The sequence below is a fragment of the Siphateles boraxobius genome, unplaced genomic scaffold (assembly GCF_051911475.1).
Source record: "Siphateles boraxobius isolate OS27281-9 unplaced genomic scaffold, OSU_SipBor_1 41, whole genome shotgun sequence".
In the NCBI taxonomy this organism is placed as follows: domain Eukaryota; kingdom Metazoa; phylum Chordata; class Actinopteri; order Cypriniformes; family Leuciscidae; genus Siphateles; species Siphateles boraxobius.
Window position 1 is genome coordinate 14689277 of NW_027509042.1, and position 22707 is coordinate 14711983.

General features: G+C 35.8%; 1 protein-coding gene across 6 annotated transcripts in view; it reads right to left on the minus strand.

Annotated features, from left to right (window-relative positions):
- Positions 1-22707, minus strand: part of lrp8 (low density lipoprotein receptor-related protein 8, apolipoprotein e receptor) — a 183729-nt gene that overhangs the window by 20395 nt on the left and 140627 nt on the right. For all 6 annotated transcript variants that reach the window (XM_077198550.1, XM_077198549.1, XM_077198551.1 and 3 more), the window contains exons 6-13: positions 21868-21993; positions 19248-19370; positions 15010-15129; positions 14602-14727; positions 7059-7230; positions 2207-2434; positions 967-1085; positions 15-154 (exon numbers count right to left, since the gene is read on the minus strand). In XM_077198550.1, the coding sequence (XP_077054665.1) occupies positions 15-154; positions 967-1085; positions 2207-2434; positions 7059-7230; positions 14602-14727; positions 15010-15129; positions 19248-19370; positions 21868-21993 (1154 nt within the window). The remainder of the gene's footprint in view (positions 1-14; positions 155-966; positions 1086-2206; positions 2435-7058; positions 7231-14601; positions 14728-15009; positions 15130-19247; positions 19371-21867; positions 21994-22707) is intronic.

Consider the following 22707-nt stretch of genomic DNA (forward strand, 5'->3'; position numbering starts at 1 on the left):
ATAAATTTGCTTGCCTCAAAAAGAGTCAGGGCGAAGGGATGTCCCAGATGATCCATGGAGGACAGCAAAACTCTACGGTTGTCTCCATTCAGGTCCACACTGGATATCAGATGAAGCTTGGAATCGACCCAGTATAGTCGTCTACTAGATAGATCTGGAAGATGAAATAACTTGTATATGTAGTGTATAGTGCTTTAATAATACAAAAAAAGCTTTTAATTTAATATGAGTGGTCAAACGAAGCATTGAATAGTGGGTAGTATGTAAAGGGATAATTCATATTTCAGTTCATATTCTATTATTTTTCATATATCAAGTAAAAATAAAGGCAGTTTGAAATGAAAGCACAATGAATGAAAAATAAAAACCCACAATGCGCTCCAAAATCTTACAGCTTTGCAAGGTTACTGGCTCTTTTTTCCCATTCTAAATGTATTTTGTTTCAATTCAGACAAAGCAATTCTCAATTCAACCTTTTTTGTCAATAACTTTTTTCTATCCATAACTGCTTTTTCAAATGGGTTTTATGTTAAGCGAGCTAGGGAAATTATGGCGATATTGACAGCATTGCTTGAGCAATTCCATTTAGTTTTTCCCAAACTGACAGGTGATTTATGAGGAACAATGAAGGTGAATGATTCAAAGCCCTGTTGGCCACAGGAGGCTGCTCTTCATTATTAACACTCTTTCTTCTCCTTCTGCCTCTGTGTTTGTTTGGTGTTTCTCAATCCTAATGTTTTTCTCCTCTGGTATTTTGGTTAGTGTCTTGTAAATGATGGCAAACGCAGCTCTCTTATGCCTTGCTTTTTGGTATGGTATGCTTTGTTTTGCTTTCTGCTGTTTCTCTTGTTTTGTTGTCTTTTCTGCTATTCTCTAGTGTGTTTCTCTACTTTGACTATATTTGAAGATGAGAATACATTTGTTGTGAACTGAGAAACTGAATTGAAAACTTTCAAAAGGTTTTACCGAGCGCAATCCCATTGGGCCACTCGATCCTCTCTGAAACCAGAACCTGTCGATCCACCCCGTTCATTCCAGCTTTCTCAATCTTTGCCTGCGTTCCCCAATCCGACCAGTACATGAACCTGGGGGGGTCAAAACAAACAAACAAAACGTTCATGATCAGAATTACGGCTATATTTAGACCAGTGGTTCTCAACCTTTGCGACTCTAAGGTCGCCTATTGTCGACAACAATATTCAAAGGCCCCATGACTTCCATTTGTTTTACGGTTTTACTACTTTTTTTCTAACCAATAAAATGTTGTAGAGCTTGGCATAACCAGAAAAAAATTATAAAAAATGGCCATGAATTTATAGAATTTTATTAATTTACATACATTTTCCAGATCTAGAAATCACACTTTAGGCTACCCACAAATTAGGCTACCTCACATATCCAGGTTGAACTAAAAAAAGAAATTTCTTGATTTTTAGTTGATCTGTATAATTTTTTTCATCAAATTATAATTTTAAGGCTTCATTTTGAGGCTCCCTCAGAAGTATGCAAAATCTATTTCCCCTGCATTTTCAGAGCTAGTGGGAAAATCTGTGGAATACTGCGAAATGAATTTAAACAGGGAAAAATGTGTAAAACAGTGGTTTACCATTCTTATTAAAAACTGAAAAATATTAAAATTAGCCAAAATACTAGGGGATATGTGAATGACAGCTTTACAACTCTACACAAAAAAAAAACAGTAGAGCTTTCTAAGGAGCTTCCTGGGTTGGAGCCACAAAAGCTTCATGCTATCAAACAAATGAGATACAGTTTAGGGGGAAATTAGGGAGCTCCGATGGCTCATCACCTGCCAAAAATAGGATGAAGAGGTAAGTGTATGCTCATTAAAAAGAGTCAGTATATAGCTCTGGCTCTAAAAGAGTGAAGTGGGCACTTCACCCACAGGCAACAATTAGTTGGTATGCTGACCAGCATGAAACTCATTTGCATGTTTTTCATGCTCTTCTACTTCTGTAATATGGTGAAAAGAGCCCTGAGGGGAAAGATTCATCATGATGAACGTCAGTAAAAGAAGAAATTATAATATACGAAGTGAAGGAACCTTTGGCAAAAATCTCAGTGTGTTGACAGAGATCATGCACATACATCCTATTTACATTATTAATTTTAATTGAATGATTATTTAATGCAACATTCCCACTTTCGAGTCTGCCCGACTTTTACATTATAAACATTATATTGTTACCCTTGTCTTGGATCAACGACAATGGCACGTGGTTCACCAAGATCTGTGTCGATCAACACCTTCCTCTTCTTGCCATCGCCAGTTGCGACAGAGATAGTTTTGTGTCCAGAGTCGGTCCAGTAGATGTTCTTATGGACCCAATCCATTGCTAAGCCCTCTGGGGAATGTAGCGCAGTGTCTATGAGTGTGATCTGTTGGGAAGTGTCGCTGGCTTTGTTGATGTATGCACTGAAGAGGAACAAACACACTGTTAATATACATTCACAAAATTCTAAGCAGATGTTATGCATCTATCTATTCATAAACATTCACAATGTATTTGACGCATCCATCAGATTCATGGTGAATAAGCACACCATGAATAGCTGGCACTCACAGCTGTTGTTTACATACACATACTGTAGGCAGCAAAGTGAAGCAACATCTGCATGTTTCTCAAAGAACAATTGTAGGACAAAATGGCTGACTCTTGTGATATTTTCCTATATATAAGCTAAAGTGGTTTACAGTGAAGCAGATATGATTGCCTTTTGAAGCATAGTGAAACTGATCTTATGATTCAGCACTCATGAGAAAGTGCTTCATGAAAAATCTTTTTGGTGTCACCTGGGTCATTTGCTAAAAGGTATGCCATTTGAAAGCTCATATACTGTACATGTGTAAACAAGAACTAGTGAGTAGCTGGTGCCAGTAGTGATATATATATATATATATATATATATATATATATATATATATATATATATATATATATATATATATATATATATATATATATATATATATATATATATATAATAGCCTAATATGTTGTGTGTTTTTGGCTTGTCCCCAGATCTGTGTTTCCTCCTTCACCTTGCTATACTAACAAGCATATTTTCACAAAAACACAATATGGAAATAAAAGATAGCATTTTGTCTGTAATCTTTGTATATACTATACACTACAGTTCAAAAGTTTGGGGTCAGTAAGATTGTAGATGCATTAAATTGATCAAAAATGACAATAAAGACATTTGTAAACATTTCAAAAGATTTCTATTTCAAATAAATACTGTTTCCCCAAACATATTAAGCAGCACATGTGTTTTCAATATTGATCATAAGAAGAAATGTTTCTTCAGCCCCAAATAAGCATATTCAAATTATTTCTGAAGGATCATGTCATGTGACCCTGAAGACTGGATTAATGAATGACTGCTAAAAATTCAGCTTTGCCATCACAGGATTATATTTTACATTTTAAAATAAGTAAAAATAAAATATAGTTATTTCAAACTTCAATAATAATAATAAAAAAAAATACTTACAAATTTACTGTATTTTTGGTCAAATAAATCCAGCCTTGGTGAGCATTAGAGACTTCTTTCAAAAACATTACCCTATTAAGGTTTTTGAATATTCCCTTTCATGCAGTGTGTAATATAGCTGTTTGTGAATGTAAACGTTCTGCAAAGTTGTTAAGTTGAAAGTGCACCCAAAAGAAAGAATCGACTCTGAACCGCCTTTACAAGTCGTTTGTACTTTCTATTTCCCATGTTTTTTTTTTTTGCATAACGCCCACCTTTGTTGTATTTTGTCCGACCGCGAACAACTTGTCCAGCCCTCAAAGTTCATTTTACTGACGACTGCTTCTCAAATCAGTCTCAAATCTTCAAGACTTCAACACGGGATTCACAAAATGCTTGCTCTTGAAAGATGGGCCAGTACCCAGTTTATTCTGAGCTTGCTTCTCAGAATCACAACCTCTAAGTATGAATAATTATTGGTTTATATTTTCTACCGGGTGTTCAAAATATGTAGTTTTGTGTTTTATATTGTTTAGGTCTACGGCTAACTCACGTTATTACTGTCTTACTGAAATACTTCTGTTAATCATCTGTGGGCCACTATGACCTAAAACCTAAAACTGTGTCTACAAACTGTGCAGATTGTCTGTCGTTCTTACAACTTTGAGTAAAGATAAAGGATGGAGCAAGATTTGTTTTACAAACGTTTGCTACATCGGTCATTCAGATTAGCACTCGACTAACGTATGTACCGTTATTGACAGTTCCCTCATGTGCACCGCAATAAATTAGAAATATACACGTCGGTTTGTTGATGGACATTCTACTGTTAATGCTGATGGTGAGGAATTACAGTTGCATCATATCATAATGTACCTCAAACTGAGTAGCTTATCACTGAGAAACGTCCTGCTCAAGTCGTCCTTGCGATGGAGGTTCGAGTAGAATAACTACTACTTTCAATGTTTCATCATTGGACTCGTACTCATATTGATATGGTAAAATCAACATCATCGTTACTGTCTTTACAGTGTCTACAATCGCTGAGCTGTAGCCTGCGCTGAAGTTTATGGTAATGGACTTTAGCTTAGTCATTTTATGTTTGACTTTCAGTAAATTATAAGCTTAAAAATCCTGTCAACAATTTTACCATGTTGGTAGAAAATTGAAAACTGGTTACTGGTAGAAATACCAGCATTAAAACTTTGTAGATTTGTCCAATAGAATGTTTAAAATCTTAAAACACGTACTTCAAATCCACAAAATATTTACTTTTAATATCAAAATGAAAAAGGAACCCATTTTATAGAATGACCCATCTTTCATTGGCAGTGAGGGGTGGTTTGTGTTATAACCTGGTAATTTTCCATTGCAGTCACATAGAGCCCTAAACAGATGCTGCCTCAACAGCCATCAAAATGGGCCCATCTCCCCTTATAAGCCACAGGACTTTCAGTCACTCTTTTCAGAGTGGATCTTAAGTGAATCACAAGGACAGAGGAAATAGAAGCCAGGGAACATTTCTATTGTGCTTTCGTTTGCTTGACTAGGAGCTCTATTAATAGGAACAGATTCCCTGGCCCCTTTCAAACACTGATGATTGACAAACGAGACAAAAATTATACAAAATAAAGAGATAAAGTGTTCAGCACTTGTGACTAAACAAGATGAGATGTTCAATGTAATGTGATGTCAACCACTAAATTGCAGGTTCATATTTTTATATTCATTATGATAATAAAAGGAGATAATTGAAAAAAAAAATACTAGTATGGTCAATTAAGCAAACCAAGTTCAACAGCAACATTATTAAAAGTACTATAAAATCATGTCCTTACCAGGCAAAACACAATAAATTACAGAGGAAATTTCAGTAAGAATTATGCTATCACAATGGCAGCCATTCACATATTTGATTTGTCATATTTTACTGATTAAATTTAACTGTAGGTGTGGCTACTCAGTACAACACAACAGAAATAATAACCGAAATATTAACAAAATGTCCTGTCGCTCACCACAACACTTAGTAGCAAGTTAAAGTGAGTCAAACCATCTATCAAAGCACAACCCACAGGGTGTTTTGTTTTCACGCAAGGATAAAACAATGATTTTCTTGATCTTGTCTGTTTAAGTAGCGGGGTTCGGGTTCCCTCTGACATCTTAATTACAGTAAGAGTCTTGCATCACATTAACCCGAAAGGATGTTAATTGGAATGAGTCTAAGCAATAAACACAACATTAATCTATCAACCTTTATGTTGAATCATAAAGAGTAATTTTGAGCCCTCATACAGGTGAACTCATTATTTAACAAAACAGCTCAATAACCACATAACCCTCAAAATAGACAGATGCCGGATTCAAGTAATATTTACTGTGGATTCAAACAATGGCCCTTAAAATGTATTTGCCTCATTTTTTTTTTAGCTGTCAACTAACATCTACACTGTTGTATCTTCACGGTAACTACAAATGCATGCCACTCTCCACCAGGCACATAAATTAAACTCCCTGCAGACAAGCAGACGTATTTCCATTCTTCTGAGTGCTCTTCTGAGGGGTTTATAAAGTGATAATGAACTGTCTTACACCGTCCTAACACAAGCCCTCCTGAGGGGACAGGGGATGAGTAATTGGACGCCTTATTGTGGGAGGTAAATTATGGGAACCATATGGTGCGGTTGAAATGATTTAGAGATGATCCTAGAGGCTGATGTGACTTCCGAGTGTTTCAGGAAGTGAGGTGGAGACTCGAGCATGACAGCCCAGCATGCACACTGGGACAGTAAAGGACAAACGCTGATCCAGTTTTTCAGCTGCTGTTGTAGCACAGGCAGGCTGTGACAGTCTGCTGTCTGACTGATAAGATGACTTTGTTAAATGGTTGCTAGAGCTTATTCAAGACCTCCCATAAGGAATTAGAATGTCCCTTCATCAGGACAAAAATGCCTAAGATAAGTGTTTTGCTATGAAGTAAGAGAAGTGGGAAATGACAGGAATGCTGCATTACAGTATTATCTTAAAGTTAGAACATGATACAATACACATTACAGTTCAAAAGTTTGAGGTCTGAAATATTTTTTAATGTTTTGTCTCTTATGCACACCAAGGCTGCCTTTATTTGATCAGTAAAAACAGCATATTATATATTTAACAATTTTACTTCTCAAGTAAATGTATCTTGTTTCGAGGATGCTTATGTCAGTGCATCACTCCCCTTACATTTCCAGCACAAGACAGAGGAAACCAAGACAAAGTCTTCATGAAAATGAGCATGCAAGCAATTTCCTGCACATCTTTCAATCCATGATGCTGGTTGCTGTGAGAAAATCTCCAGTAAGTATGGCAGCTGCTCTCATGAATTTACATATCAGCCAGCTGAGAGGAGGCGGGTAGAGGTTCTCAAAAGAGGGCTTCAGCACAGCACCTTCTCCTCCTACCTGAGCACTGAACACTAATTGCAAATTATCCTTTTTAAATAAAGATTAAACAGCTGTTAAGTTAGGAGGCAATATGATGTGCACTGCACTACTTGTTTAGTTGTGTAATGTTGGATATACCTGAAGATCTTGCGATGGTAGAGGTCACACCAGTACATCTTGTTGGAGGTAACGTCCACATCTAGGGCCACAGCGTTCTTCAGGGTCGGCACTACCTGTGTATAGTCCTTCTTCACCAGGTCTATACGCCGGATCTCATGCCGGTTAGTAAACATAAGACATGGGCTATTACCTATAAGGGGAACAGAAAATGTTTCATCAGTCAGCTCATTTGTTATATTGGGATGATCCTAACAGATGATCTGATAAACCAATCGATATTAGGCCATTTTGAGAGAAAAAACCCACAGTGTAAAAGCATTGATTTAAATTTGCAGAGTAGACTTTGACTACAGTATTTGTTCACGCATGAATGATGTGTTAGTCTGCAGTGCACCTGCAGACCTTGTGATTCAGGTTTCTGGGTGGCAAAAGTGGGTGTGAGTGTTTCCAGGTAATTACCTGCACTGTGATGTGCATGCAGATATGTGTGTACTGCTGGGCAGCTTAGTCATTGTGGTTTGGTGTTCAGTCATGCCAACACAGAATATCACTGACCCTCTTAGTTTATCCTCTATGTAACAGCAAGGGCACTCTCCCTTTTTCTGAGTCATGTGGTCCCCTACCACTACCCCCCCCCCCCCCTCCCTCCACTTGATATGGGGGTAATTCATTTTCATCCTGTCACCCACTCACATCTCAAAAAAGTTCCTGAGGAAAAATTATTCCTCATAAGTATTTACAACAGATCCGTCCTCCTAAACCTCATTGTACCCTTCCTGTGCCCTCTATTATACTTTCATTCAGCTTTTCATCTCTAATAAGCTCATCGCAGCCAGGCATCTCATAAATCTGTATTACTGTAGAGGATATAATGCAATTTTTTTCACCCTTTAGGTGATTTTTTTAATTCATGCAACACAGTACTTTACACAAATGAGATGTTATGCAATGCAACAACTATCAATGTTAGCTAAAGAGTTTTACAGTAAAAATATCTACATTCTTAGACAAAAATGCCCAATAAAATACAATACAATATCATATAAATTGCTTACCAAGGCTGCAATTATATTATTTATAAGAAATATTACACTTTAATTTTAATGTTTTTTATTTATTTATTTATTCCTATGGTGGCAATGCTGAATTTTCAGCAGCCATTACTCCAGTCTTTAGTGTCAAATGATCCTTCAGAAATCATTCTAGTATGCTGATTTGTTGCTTTTTATTATTATCAATGTTGATACATTTTTTCAGGATACTTTGATGAATAGCAAGTTCAAATGAACAACATTTAGTTGAAAAATATACTTACTATACAATGACTGATTTCAACCATTTGCCAAAATTAGAGTTACATATAAATTGATGCTTTTCTATCTCTGTTAACAGACTGAAACGATTTTTCAGGTTTGGGATAGTCACAGACTTTTTCTTTCCCCTTTCAGCAAAAGCTTCCTTCACAGGACTGTATGATCCACGGATGCCTTTTGATCAAGTGTTACAGACGAATGAAAGCGTAAAAGAGTGTGAAAACAGAGAATAATGCAGGGCATATATGAGAGAGAGAGAGAGAGAGAGAGAGAGAGAGAGAGAGAGAGAGAGAGAGAGAGAGAGAGAGAGAGAGAGAGAGAGAGAATAATGAGCAGCAGGTGCTGTGTGGTCAGATGTCACTGTGAGAGTGCAATAAAAGCGCTCAGGTTTGGCAGTGATGTAGAGTGGATGACGGAACTGATGGATGAGATTTTATGTCTCTGTTATTCTCCTCCACCCTCATTCCCTCCCCGCCCATCTCACTCTCTCATACTTGATCTCGTCTGAGCCAAATACTGTTTTTGCTGAGGTGCAGAGCAGTGCTTGTGAGTTGGACGGGTGGATGGAAAGCTGCTCTTCAGAAAGCCACCATGGACTACTGTATCATCAGCAAATATTTTCATTTTCAGCAACAGACAGGATTCAATCATTCTCACCCATCTGCTGGAATGATCAATCTTAGAAAGGGAGGGTGGGAAAGAGAGAAAAATAAACAGAGAGAAAAATAATAAAAAGGAGAGAGCAATGTCCCTTCCAGCTTTAGCTGAGCTGAATCACATTTACATAAAGCAGCATGCTGACCGTCTTTGACAACTTCTTTTGAGAAACACATAAATCAGCACTTTCTCACATTGCCATACTCTAAAGGTGATTCACTGCTGACTAAAGGGTTTTTCAAGCAAAAGGGCATGAACTCTTAAACTACATTGATCCTGTATAACAAAGGACTTATAAAAACTCATTCACTTGAAACATGGTGAAGTGTTAAGAAAAACTACATGCTGTGAACTAACTACATAAATTACAACATTTACCATTTGTATCCAATTCATTTATGTTATGTGCCAATTGTTTTTTATTTTTTTGTCAGAACGTAGAAAAAGAAAATAATAATCCATTCTTAATATAAGTTAGTAGCTACTGGCTGAGCAAGTACTTTCCTGTCATGCTAGTATAAATTGGGATGGTAAAAAAAAATAAAAAATACAACTCAACCCTCAAAAACAGTTGCCTTACAATATTTTATGGTAAAATTCTTTTCTCAACTTATTGGGGATCCACCATCATCCTCTTATAATGTGCCATCATTTCATTTATGCTTTTGAAGCACAGCTTGTCCCATCCCTTCACACACACTGTGTTCTGTTTCCCAGACATCATTAACTCTGGACCAGTGGCCGGGATCTTTGAGTCTCCCTCTCAATATCCACTGCAAGTCTACATTGTGCTTCACTTTTGCTACCATTTCTTCAAATATACCTCAGCTGCTTTCAACGGCAGCTCACAGAATAAGTGCAAGGCATCAGTCCTGAAGACAACATGACACTCACACTAAAGCCAAATTACATGGCTCAGATTTACTCTCAACAGGTGAGTGACCTCACACTCATAATGACAGTATGTGACAGGCCAATCAGAGCAGTGGCGTGCACGGGGGGTTTGGGGGCCAGGGGGGGCTCACGCCCATGCCCCTTTTGTCTCAAAATGTATTGTGCCCTTTTCTGATAATTGTAAATAATAATTATTATTATTATAAATATTATAATAAATGAAACACACCCTTGCCACTAACAATAATAATACAAACAAATATTATATTTAAAAAAAATTGGCGGAGAAGTGGTAGGCGGAGTTTCCCTTGCAGCGCCTCATTCACGCATTTAACGGTTCTGGTACGCACTACGCAGCAGTTCGCGCGAGTCTCTTCAAACGAGCAGCCGGTAACGTTTAAGCTAATACGGAAAATTACATTTATCCTACCATCACCATGCTACTCTAAAAGTTGCTGCAGGATGCGAGTTATTCTTAACTACAATAAAAGTATAACTCGATTTCAGACGCATTGACAATGTGCGTCTGAATGTGCGCAGTGACAATGTCATTCGTTTTTATCCAAGGAATAAAAGTGCAAGGGGAAATACATCTAACAGTTAGTTTAATGAAATCTTAAGTCCATGTCCAACTCTAAATTGTGAGGAACTTATATCTTTGATTTCATAGTAACGCTTTACAAAAATTTTACATCATTAGCCTACTCATGTATGAACTAACATGAACTAACCATGAGCAACACATTTGTTACTGTAGGCTATATCTTAGTTAATACTAGAACTGTTAATTGTTTATTCATGTTATGTCACAGTTAGTGCATTAACTAATGATAACAAATACAACTTTTGATTTTAATGTTTTAGTAAATCCTGAAATTAACTAAGATAAATAAATGCTGTAGAAGTGCAGTTCATTAGCTAATGTTAACTAATGAAACCTTATTGTAAAGTGTTACTGATTCATGATAGCTAACACGGTCTTTCATACATATAATACATACATTACATTTACAACATCAACAAAACTAAAAATTAATTTTCCATAATTACCTTCTTGATTCTCACTGTTTTGTTTGGTAAAATAATATTTAATATTATCATAATTTCCCTATTTTCATTTGATGTGTTATGTATTCTAATAATTGTATCAACATATTTTCTTAGAATGCCAAGGAAAGAAAGAATAAAAACAAAAAAAATCAAGAAGTAATCATTTTTTTTATTTAGTGCCCTTTTTCGTCCCTCCGCCCCTGCCCCTGAGGAGGTCTGTGCACGCCACTGAATCAGAGAGCTGGATACGATACGGATATTGCTCTATAGTATAATACAGGGTTCCCTTCCCACTATTTTTGAACAAGGAATCTCCATGACTATTTTCAACCTTCTTTCAAACTCCTTGTCGAAATGATCCATTTTAAGGGGCGGCTCCTTTAGATGATGTTTATGTTGGGATGCTTCTGAAGTATGTACAGAGACGCAAACGAGCTGTTTAAAGTGGACGAGTCAAAATGAATCTTCTTTCTCTCTTTTATTTGTCCTGTTGTCGACATACACGAGTGCGTGGAGTATGGTAGAAACTGAACGTGCAACTGTACACTATATCAGTGTAGACCGCGTCAGTGATTATAATGAGTTCTATTTGCTTTTGATGTGACACGATGCTCACATCCAGTGTAGGCAAATGACAGCCGTTAAGCAACTGTATGCTAGTGGGTGGGGCCTATGGTATGATGATGTATAACTACTCGTCAATGGTTACTCTTTTGTAGAATATATGTTTCTATATTATGCAAGTAAATGATCTATAAATAACAGAAAAAAAATACAGAACATTTTTGTGATTTATCATTTTATGGGGATTTGGACTCCATTTGGTGGTGTGGCTCACATGTACACAAATAATTAAAAGTGACTACAGCAAATTTGTCATTCATTAATAATATTTGTCTCCTCAAATCTAAACAAACTGATTATGTTTATTCAGATGTAACAGAATATTTAATTAAAATATGGCATGCAGTATCCAGCGATGATGCTCATTTCTTTAGTATCACATATGAAAGGCACTGTCTGTTTTGTTCTGTTTGGTTGCAGTTGAAAGAATAAAAAACCTGAATCTGAAATTGGTCTGGTCATGTTTCATTTTACTAACAGGGTCACTGACTGCACTCTGCACTCTCTATTCATATCACAAGTCATTATAGCCCATATTAGCACCCAAAGGCCATATTTGCAGTTACTATTGTGTTTAAAAAAAGGCTGTCATGCCCAGAAAACTAAAGTCTGGGAACACGGCGCATAAAAGCACACCTCCCTCTTATCTTTAATGTGCCTTCGCCTGATATGTTTATGAAAGTGAGCAGGCGGTTAGAAAAAAAGAAAGGGAAAGTTATTTTACATTTTGAAAGATATACCTGTGGCAAAACATCAAGCTATTAAAATAATTTAATAGCTTTTCTAGGCACACCAAAAAGGATGAAGAAAAAGCGTGAAGTGTGATTTAAAACACACAGATCACTGAAGAGTATTAAAAGAGAATTTAGTATGGCTGATAAATATAAAATTTCTGATCTTACTTTAATTCTGCATTTGCAATCTTGAACACAATACTTCCACTTCATATCATGGAACAAACAAACAACGTCTAAATCAATCGTATACAGCTAAAGAACATTATTCTCTATCAAACTATCCCAAAAATACAACAACAACTATCTTTTGACCCTCAGATAAAAAACAACCACAATGCTATATATATGCAGTGGATAGCATAAGTCACACCCATGCTAAAGTTGACTAGAAAGAGGAATAAAAAAATCATCTTTTGGAAATTGATCTTAATGCCTTAATTTAAAAATGAGGAAAAATTCAACCTTTAAGGACACCAATTTTCTTTGTGAATGAATAATGTATCGTAAATAAATAAATAAATGTTCTTAAAATACAGGTTGCATAAGTCAGGACACTTCTATGTTAAATTCCCATAGAGGCAGGCAGATTTTTTATTTTTAAAGGCCAATTATTTCATGGATCCAGGATAATATATATCCTGATAAAGTTCCCTTGGCCTTTGGAATTAAAAAAGCCCCACATCATCTCATTCCCTTCACCATAGATGGAGATTGGCATGGTGTTATTTCAGTTAGGCTAATCGCTGGTATGATTTGCATTGAGAGATGATCTTATGGAAAAGACCCCATGCCAAATCTCTAGGTATGGTGAAGGGAATGTGATGATGTGGGGCTATTTTAATTCCAAATGTAAATTATACTAAATAATATCTTGCTTTGCACTAAGATTCAGTAAGTTCTGTAACTTACAAAACAAACCTAAATGGATATAACTGACCTGAACACAATAACAACAGAATGCAATTTCTGAAGAGTGAAATCACTTCACTAAGTTTTTAGTGTGCTGTTAAGCTCGAGGGAATGTTTTTTTTACGCCAGCTTTACACATTGCATTTAATGACACTGTTCCTCCAGCTGTCATCCAGCCTACTGGGAGTGCTGGAAATGCACTGAAGTTTTACACAGGCTGGTCAGGCAAATGAAGGACTATAAAGACAAGCTTCATTAGGTTCACAAAACCCTCATATTTACAAAGCATACCACGTAGCACCAATAGGGCTGTATGATATTGAAGAAAAATGCGATGTGCAATAACTCTTCTAATAAATATTCTATATGATAATGCTTTATGTATGTAAAATAAATTTAAATTATATTTACAAACTGAAAATTATATAACCAACATACATGCTTCACATCCTTTTTGTGAGAAGAAAGCATCCCTATAATTTCTAAAAGTGAATAGCAGTGTTTTATAGTAGCATTACATAAAAAGTGTCATTTTAACGTCAGTGTAAAACAAACTACAGTAGCTTTATTTAACAAAAGAAATATAATTATAAAATGTAAAAATAAAACACTGCTTAGACTTCACTGTATGAATTAAATTTAAACTGATTCTTATTAAAGCTACAAAAGTTATTCAGTCAAGAGCAGTGAGTGATTTTGTATTTGTCTTTTGATTAACATTAAGCACACAGACAGAAGCAGGATTATTAGGCTGCTGTCACTTTAAGAGCTAATGGACGGATCCAATATACCGTTACACTCGCACTTTCTTTCTCAACTGTTTACTCCATTTAAGACATAACTGACAGTGTTTACGTGAATACTAACCAAGTTGGGCGTTTTGACAATTTTGTGTGTGTTTGGCCATATAAGCTGAAGAAAAGAACTGAAATCGGGATTACGAGCTCTCCGAGAGGCGGATACTTGTTCGTGTGACTACTTTGCTTATTGCGCCCAATAACATTAAGCATGTCACACGTATGTTACAGTAATGTGTCCAGTCTATTTTCTGCTGTCTGCATCAACCTAAAACTTAGATCTGATTAAACATAACTTTGAAAACATCTGTAAATACTTTTTATTATGTTTGTCGCAACTAATGGCAAGAAATCCAGATATTTTCAAAGTTTTTTGAAAAGCTAAATAATTCCAGAATCATATGGACCAAAAAAAAAAATCACATTTTTAAACAAATAACACAAAATATTGCTTCATATCTGATCAACAAAAATTTTAACATTTCTCCCACCATTAGTATGTGAATAAAAGGGAGTTCATTTTGGATCCTGGTCCAGAATAGTGATGGATGGAGATGCTTTTGTAAGCTAAGTGTCTTACCCACTGCTTTACACGTCTTTGTAACTGGGTCCATCTCGTAGCCCTCGTAGCATTCACATTTGTAGTCGCCTTTGAGGTTGATACATATTTGACTGCAGGCGTCAGGGTTCTCGCATTCGTCTATGTCTGGAGAGGACCATCAGAAAAGCATTGGTAACAGAGCAGAGATACACAGAGAAAAGAGTGTTTTGTAGTGCAGTGTCCACAGACAAGATAAATGATGCTTTCAAACACCATCTGGGGATTTCTCTACTATCAATTTCAAAGTGATGACGCTAAACAAAGTAAGAGTAAACAAATCATAGATGTTCACAATGTAGGAACAACAGAGGGCTCTTGGGAAAATGGGTAAAATGTAGTCTTGCACAGCATCAAAAATGTTGGTATCCAAGATAAAATTCATGTTACCTCCGCAAGTCTTCTTGTCCAGGAGCTTGTAACCCGAGGGGCATTCACACTCATAGCCGATCTGACTGTCCTTACATACGTGAGAGCAGCCGCCATTGCTAATGGCACATTCATTCAGACCTATGACAGAAAAAAAAACAAGAAAGGTGGTGTCAAAGGTCAGCATGCCTAGCAGGAATTGGACTGAAAGTACCCATGGCAACACTGAGCTTCATGTTTGTGTGAAGACTTTATGAGAAAGAGATGAGGTAAGTGCAATCTAACTGAAAGACTGACAGAGTAATATGGCAAAGGTCTTGCCATTATTACACTCGATAACTCTTCTCTGAGCAACATATTTGGGCTTTGGGTGATGGCTCCCCCAATTACACATGACAGGGAGAATACACATATATCACTTTTCATCTCTACAGTATGTCTGCTCTTTCTGACCCAATAAAAAGCAACAAAATATTACCACAATTACCACAAGAAGGTGTAACTTATGTTTTATTAACCCATTTAAGACCTTGTCCACAAATGTCATGTAAACAGCATCTTTTTTTCTTTTCTTTTTTTACAGTTGACCTCTCTGATAGAAGAATGATAATAATAAATCTGAATAAACAAATAAACAAAAACCTTGTCTTTTATATAAAAAAAAGAGGTTGTGACTAAACCTGAAAAACCACCACCCCTGCTTCTATCGTGAATGAAGTGCTGCATGCAATTTGGATTGTCTCTACTTGTTTGCAATGCAAGGTAATAAAGAAATGGTCCTTTAAATAAATACAGCGTTTTCTTTATTCAAGAAACACTATAAAGGTTAATGTTTTATGTACCTGAGGAGCGGAGAAGAGTGTCTTAATCTAGCATTTGTCGTCGAGTCAATACTGTCTTAAGAAGCCTGTGTGTAGCACTTAAGTTTTAATAACTAACATGAGACTTTGGCCCAATGACAGAAAAAAACTGAGCGTCCACATAGCTACAGTAAACTTTATAACCTGTAGGTTGATGAAAACGTAATATGATGCACATATTGACTCTGGTGTGATTCTTCTAATGGCCGACAAAAGGTCCAAAATGCACTCCATTTGAGCTTGATTTTGGTAAAATGATAATACTATAATGAAACATGCAAATGTCTCACCAAATATAAATCCACAATATCAATTGACAACACAGTGTTTAATTATTTAAAAAATAAAGTGTTTTTTCCATTTCCTGAAAAGTAGCATCTTTGGAGGTGCAAGGTTTCCGCCCAACAGCGATGATATGAACTATTGTTTCTTAAAAGTGGGTCGCGGGATGACTTAAAGTATTTAAATTAACTAACTGTAAAAAATATCGCAATCACATTTTTCTCTCCCTCATGTTCTATTGTTTTTATTGAAGAACATACAGGTATTGAAAGTTCTGGAATCACAAAATTAACCATGATTAATTAATATACCAAAACCCCCAGTTTCTCTTCATAAAAACATTTTAAGCAGATTTGCCATAAAAATGGCAGAAATACAGAAAATAACTTAATATCTTAGCCTAAATGGGGGGCTTCGAATATTATGTTGGACAAATGGGGAGCCTTTGAGCCAAAAAGGTTGAGAATCACTGATTTAAACTATTATTAATCTCTTTATTAAATATTTACTATAATTTACAAAGCCAATAAAAATAATTAGTAATTTGAAACTAAATTAATTAATTAATTAATTCATTCTATTTGTCTGTGGATATTAATGTGACTTGGTGTGAATGTATAACACAAGAGACAAAAAAAAAAAGACTGGTGAAGGAAGAAAGGGAGAAAGAGAAGAATAGCTGATGCTAATGCTGAGGAACAGCTGACAGAAGGAGATAGACGGAGGACAAGAACATCACAGGAAGTTCAAGTGAAATAGGGGAAAAGAAAGACAAAGAAGAATGAAAAGAGACAGGTTGAGAGAGGAGGTAGGACAAAGACCTGGATAGCGAACAAGAGAAAAGCATACTCAAAAATCGAGTGAGAGATGCTCTCCGACAAGCCAGGAACAGTATTTTCTCCAGGCCATATATGAATCATGTTTAACAAGTAAAGGATGCACTATTGAATGTGGTATAGGCGTAATCCCTGGCACCAGACCTAGTGTGATTTAGCATGCATAGCTGCAGTGGCCCACTTGGAGCCGATCCAGAGTGCACAGGGCTCAAAGCGGGGCATCTGTCGTGCGTTAGGTGCCTGCACTAATCTCATCTGTTTAGTGGAGGGACTCACAAGGAAAGTAAGACTATACTGAAGAGCCACTGTGGGAAGATGTACTTTACATTAAAGATTGATACAAGAGTGAACATAACCAGGGAAAGAAAGAGAGAGAGTCAAGCAAGGAGCTAGCATTTTCTAAATACCATATAGATCACATTAACATACAGGTGAAAGGTTTTAGACAATATTTTTTAAAACATTTAGCTATTAAGATATTTTTCTTGTAAAGGTGAAGTGTGCAATTTAAGTCATAGCAATACTAAACCGAACTGCCAAAATAACTAGATTTTAAAAATGTATGAAGAAAACGTGGGTGGTTTTACCACTGCACACCTCACCGCCACTATTTTAGTGTTGTGGGTGGTTGTTAGGGCATTGCTGAGCAGATAACTATTTTGAGTATTTGCTACTGTAGGTGCTTGCTAGCGTGTCCTGGGTGGTTGCAAGGTGACTACGCACAAGACAAATATTCTTGTCACTATATGCCTTTTGTCTGAGCCTGTTGCACAGCAGAATACTGTTTGTGAGCATCACCATGTCATGGTTTTATATAACAGCAGCAGTTCTGGGCATGTGACTAACAGCACAAATCCTATTGGTTGATCAGTTTTCTTTGCAGTGTGATGGAAAAGATACAGGCACATTGCTGGCTGTTCACTCAAATAAAAATGCTCATCGCATCAAATTTTCACACCAGGTATTCATCTTGGCGTGAACAGACCTTTAGTCTTTGGGACTTTTTCACTCATTTGATTGTCTTCCAGTCAAAATTATGAATATCATTGCTTAGGAAAGTATGTAAACTTGTACAACAGGGTTATTATAGTTAACTAAAAGTAAAAGTATTAAAAACATTTTTAATTGAAATAAAGACAAAATAAAATAAAAAATATTAAATGAAAACTGAATGAAACTTAGAAATGTTGCTTTGACTGAAATTTGAAGTTGAACCACTACAATTACTATCTGTAAATAAATAAAAACTAAACCTGAAATAAATATGACTTAAATCAAAATAGTAATTAAAATCGCCCATAGCAAAATGAGTAAAACTTCAACTAAAATTAATTGAAAACTGAAAAATCTAAAAATAAGAGCCATTCAAAATGTAGAATACTAATAAAATAAAATAAAACTAATAAAAACTATAATTGTATACAAAATCAAATACTAAAATAACACTACTTTACAATAAGGCTAAATATGAAAAATAGTTGCATTCGGTATGATGAACAAACAACGATTCCATCTTCCATTACTTGTGAAAATAGGTAGTTGAGCCAGAAGTTGAGATCTTAAACAGCTCAAACAAAATGAGCCACAATTAAGCATTTACACTCTACAGAAGAATGCATTTTAACATTAAAAAAATACACACTCCACTTAAAATATGGCATTTTCAGCTACAGCTTATCACTGAAGAAAAAGTAAATTTCCACAGTGTGATAAAAGATAAGAAAATAGAAAAAGAGAAAAAAATAGATCTGTGGTAACCTGCAATCTCTCTGGAGAGGAGGAGAGCATGCTGGGCACGTTCACCATGTATGATTGCGCCTGAGGGAAGACTCACACTTTGATCATAATGATCCCTCTGTGGGTTGTTGGCCCTTGATCAAGTGAAGCCCCTTATAAGCCAACAGTGCTATAAGCTTAAATGCTGGTCTAGGATCAGTTTTCCCTCTCCAAATTCAACGTTACTAGTGAGAAAGAAAAAGCTAACCCTAGATCACTGGCTGCTGGCTACTTCATTTGCCATACACATATGTAATGCAATGTTTTCATCTCTGTAAAATTAAATCTTTGGCTTTCCACACTAAAACAATAAAGTAATCACACAACTTACATAAAAGTCCTATACAACTAAAATAAATTTGTTTATTTTAAAAATAAAATAAACTCATAAAATAAAAGTCCCAAAGTCTGAAAGTAAAAAGTGTCTGAAAGTAAAATAACTACTAACTACAACAAACAATTTATTTACGCATTTGTGTATTTGTGCAAAAGTGGCTCAACTCACCGCACTCCTTCACGGGCTCATCAGACCAGTCCTTGCAGTCCTTGATACTGTCGCACACTTTGCTGCTATCAACACACTCCCCGCTCTTACACATGAACTTCAGTGGACCTTCACATTTGGTGGCTGTGAAGGACACAATGATGTATGGAGAGCACAAAATATGAAACGGCGTTAAACAAAACACATTTTCAAATGACACCCATTGCATGGATGTTCACTTTGCATTTTGCAATACAATGATAACAGACTGTGACAAGAGGCTGTCAAGCTCAAAACAAATACATAAAAGCACCATAAAAGTAGTGCATGTAATTTAAAGACTCCCTGTGGTAAAAATCAAGTTTTTAATGTTGTTTATATGTTTATGTGGTGTTTTTAATATGCTTTAAAGTGACCCTGTTATGGGTTTTTGAAAATGACCTTTCATGTAGCGTGTAACATATTTACACTGCAATTATATTATGAGAAAATTAAACAGTTTTTCGACCTTTGATGTGTGTAAACCTGTTGTAGGAGACTCCAAAACAACATTAGGAAACTTTAAAATAGCATTATAGGGGCACTTTAAGACAAACCACGTGCAACTGTATAAGTCAACACCATTGCTGAGTATTTTCTCCTTAAAACTGCCGTGAAAAAAAGACGGTCTCAAAAACGTGGTTTGAAATTGTCGGTGTTCCTTACGTCACAAAATGTCTTGTAACCAATTATGTCAACGTGCGGGCTGGCTTTAGCATTTCATCATTAACTATCTGTATAATTCACTCTTCCACTTCTTCTGAATCAGTTTCTGGTTCAAACATATATGTTTGAATTAAACCAGTATTTCAACTCTCGCCATTGTGTAGCATTTACTAGAGTAAAGTTGAGCGAGTCGATCCCTGAAATGGTGTGAGTGAGTGGAGGCAGGGCTCATTTGCACATTTATGGATCCGTGTACTAAATGAAGCAAGGGTGTAGAGTCACATTCAAGCTATTTTAAGGCATGAATAAAAATATTTACAGGAAAAGACGTTTAAATATGTCATTCAAAAAGGAATACTGATTACACTGGGACTTTAACACCATATCTCAAATAGGTAGTACTTTATTTCGATAGTCCACTTTAGACATTCTACTAACTATAAGTAACTTTGCAACTACTTGTCAACTAACTGTCATTAGAGCATTAGTAGACTGTCTGCTTAATATCTGCTATCACTTAATTTTGATGCTCCCCCAACAGACATTCTACTGACAATAAGTAACTTGGCAACTAAAAGTCAAATTATTCTACTAACATAAGCCTAAAACCTAACCCTAACCTAACAGTCTACTACAGTCTACTAATACTCTAATGACAGTTAGTTGACATGTAGTTGCAAAGTTACTTATAGTTAGTAGAATGTCTAAAGTGGACTATCGAAATAAAGTGGAAACCTCAAATCTTCTAAAACCCTTATAATAGCTCGGTGTGAAAAACAGACTAAAATCTATGGCTTCAAAAGATCTGGAACATATTCCATGAGTTAAAAGTGACTACTTATTTAGCAATTATGTGTCCTTTTTGGATCTTGATTGGTCACAGTACGTTTCAAAGGACAATACCATTCAAAAGTTTGGGGTTGGTGAATATCTTCTGTTTTTTAAAAGAAGTCTCTTATAATCACCAAGGATGCATTTATTTGATCAAAAATACCATAAAGCTGTAATATTGTGAACAAGGATAACACTTTATATATAAATGTTTTCTATTTTAATAAAATTTCAAAATATAATTCATTCTTATGATAGCAAAGCTGAATTTTCAGCAGCCATTACTGCAACCAGTGTCACATGACCCTTCAGAAATAATTCTAATGTGCTGATTTGGTTCTCAAGTTACATTTTTATAATTATCAATTTTGAAAACAGTTGTGCTGCTTAATATATTTGTAGAAAACATTATCATTTTTTATTAATTCTTAAATCTTTTGAAACATTATAAATGTCTTGATTGGCATGTTTGATCCATTTAATGCACCCTTGTTGAAAAAAAAAGTACAGTAGAGTATGGGAGCACTGAGCACATTCTGTCAAACAGCTTGTGTTTCAGAAAAAAAGCAAGTCATTTGGAATGACATGAGGGTAAATAAATGAGATAATTTTAATTTTTGGGTTTTAATTTTTGCAACATAATTTATCTATACAGGAAATGTTACAGGATAAACATTGTTTGCTGCCTGGTCTGGGAAGAGCCTAGCCCTAATCCTATCTCTAAACCTAATCACAGATCATTGATTGGCTGACAGGAATGTTGTTCCAAGACCAGCAAAGGATGTTGATCCTATGTCCTACTTAAATCATGTTTTGCATCACTAACCAGATACTCTGTAGCCATTGGATAATTAATCTTTTGAGGTGAATTTGATTGAAGCTGCCATATGGGAAGTGTGCCCTGAAATTCTGGAATCATGTAGGAGTACATCTGTTTGGTCTTGTAGTGCTTTGTGTGAATGCAAACTTGATTAGGGCTACATGATTGGCCGGGTGCACTCTACTCTTTCATCTTCACTCAAAATGCTGTTAGAAGAGGCTAATCAAAAGAGAGAGAGAGAGTGAAGAGAGAGGAAGACTGTTGAAGACTGTTGAAGTTACTCACTTTTGTTGATGCAGCCAGCCTCGTCGCTGAAATCTGGACAGTCGTGCACTTTGTTACACTGTTTAGTGCCGTGAATGCAGGAGCCGTCGCCACACTGGAACTCATCAGGACGGCAGGTCAGCACAGCTGTAAGACAGAAGCACGTTTATGTAGGACATTCCTGTGGTCATTTCACCTAGTGTCAGTTATCTACTGAATTAATCTACTGACAATCAGGTCAAAAGATGCAATTTTGAGTAAATAATTTACTGAAATAAAATTGCATCATGGTTTTCAAAGAAAAATTAAGCAGCACTACCGTTGACAACAAGTTGCTGTTTACTGTTACGGTTTACTTTCAGAGACCAACATTTTGAACGATTATACAATAAATACAATTTTGTGCATATATTATTTGCTACTGTAATAGTAACTGTAATATGTAACTTAAATTTACAACAAAATATCTGAGTTGATCTTTTTCAAATAAGTAACAGAAGTCACTTTGTTTTCCCATTTATTGACTGACACCTCTCCTGTCCACATGTTGAGAGAAATGAGGAGTAAGTGCAGAGGTGTTGTGTGTGTGCTGTGTAAACATGATGTTTACTGCAGGTCTAGACTAAATATGAGCATGCATTTACTCATCTCACTTGCACAAACAGAGATTCAGTATTCCTCAAAATTAATAAAAACTGTGAAATGCAAACTCACTATTACGCAAACCTGCAATAATTACATTTTAAATAATACTAATATACTTTATGTATTTAATCTTACTTTATTAACCAATGTCTTTATTGCTGACATTCAATGATCCAATTCAACCATACAAATAAGCAAAAATTGTTACGAATTTGC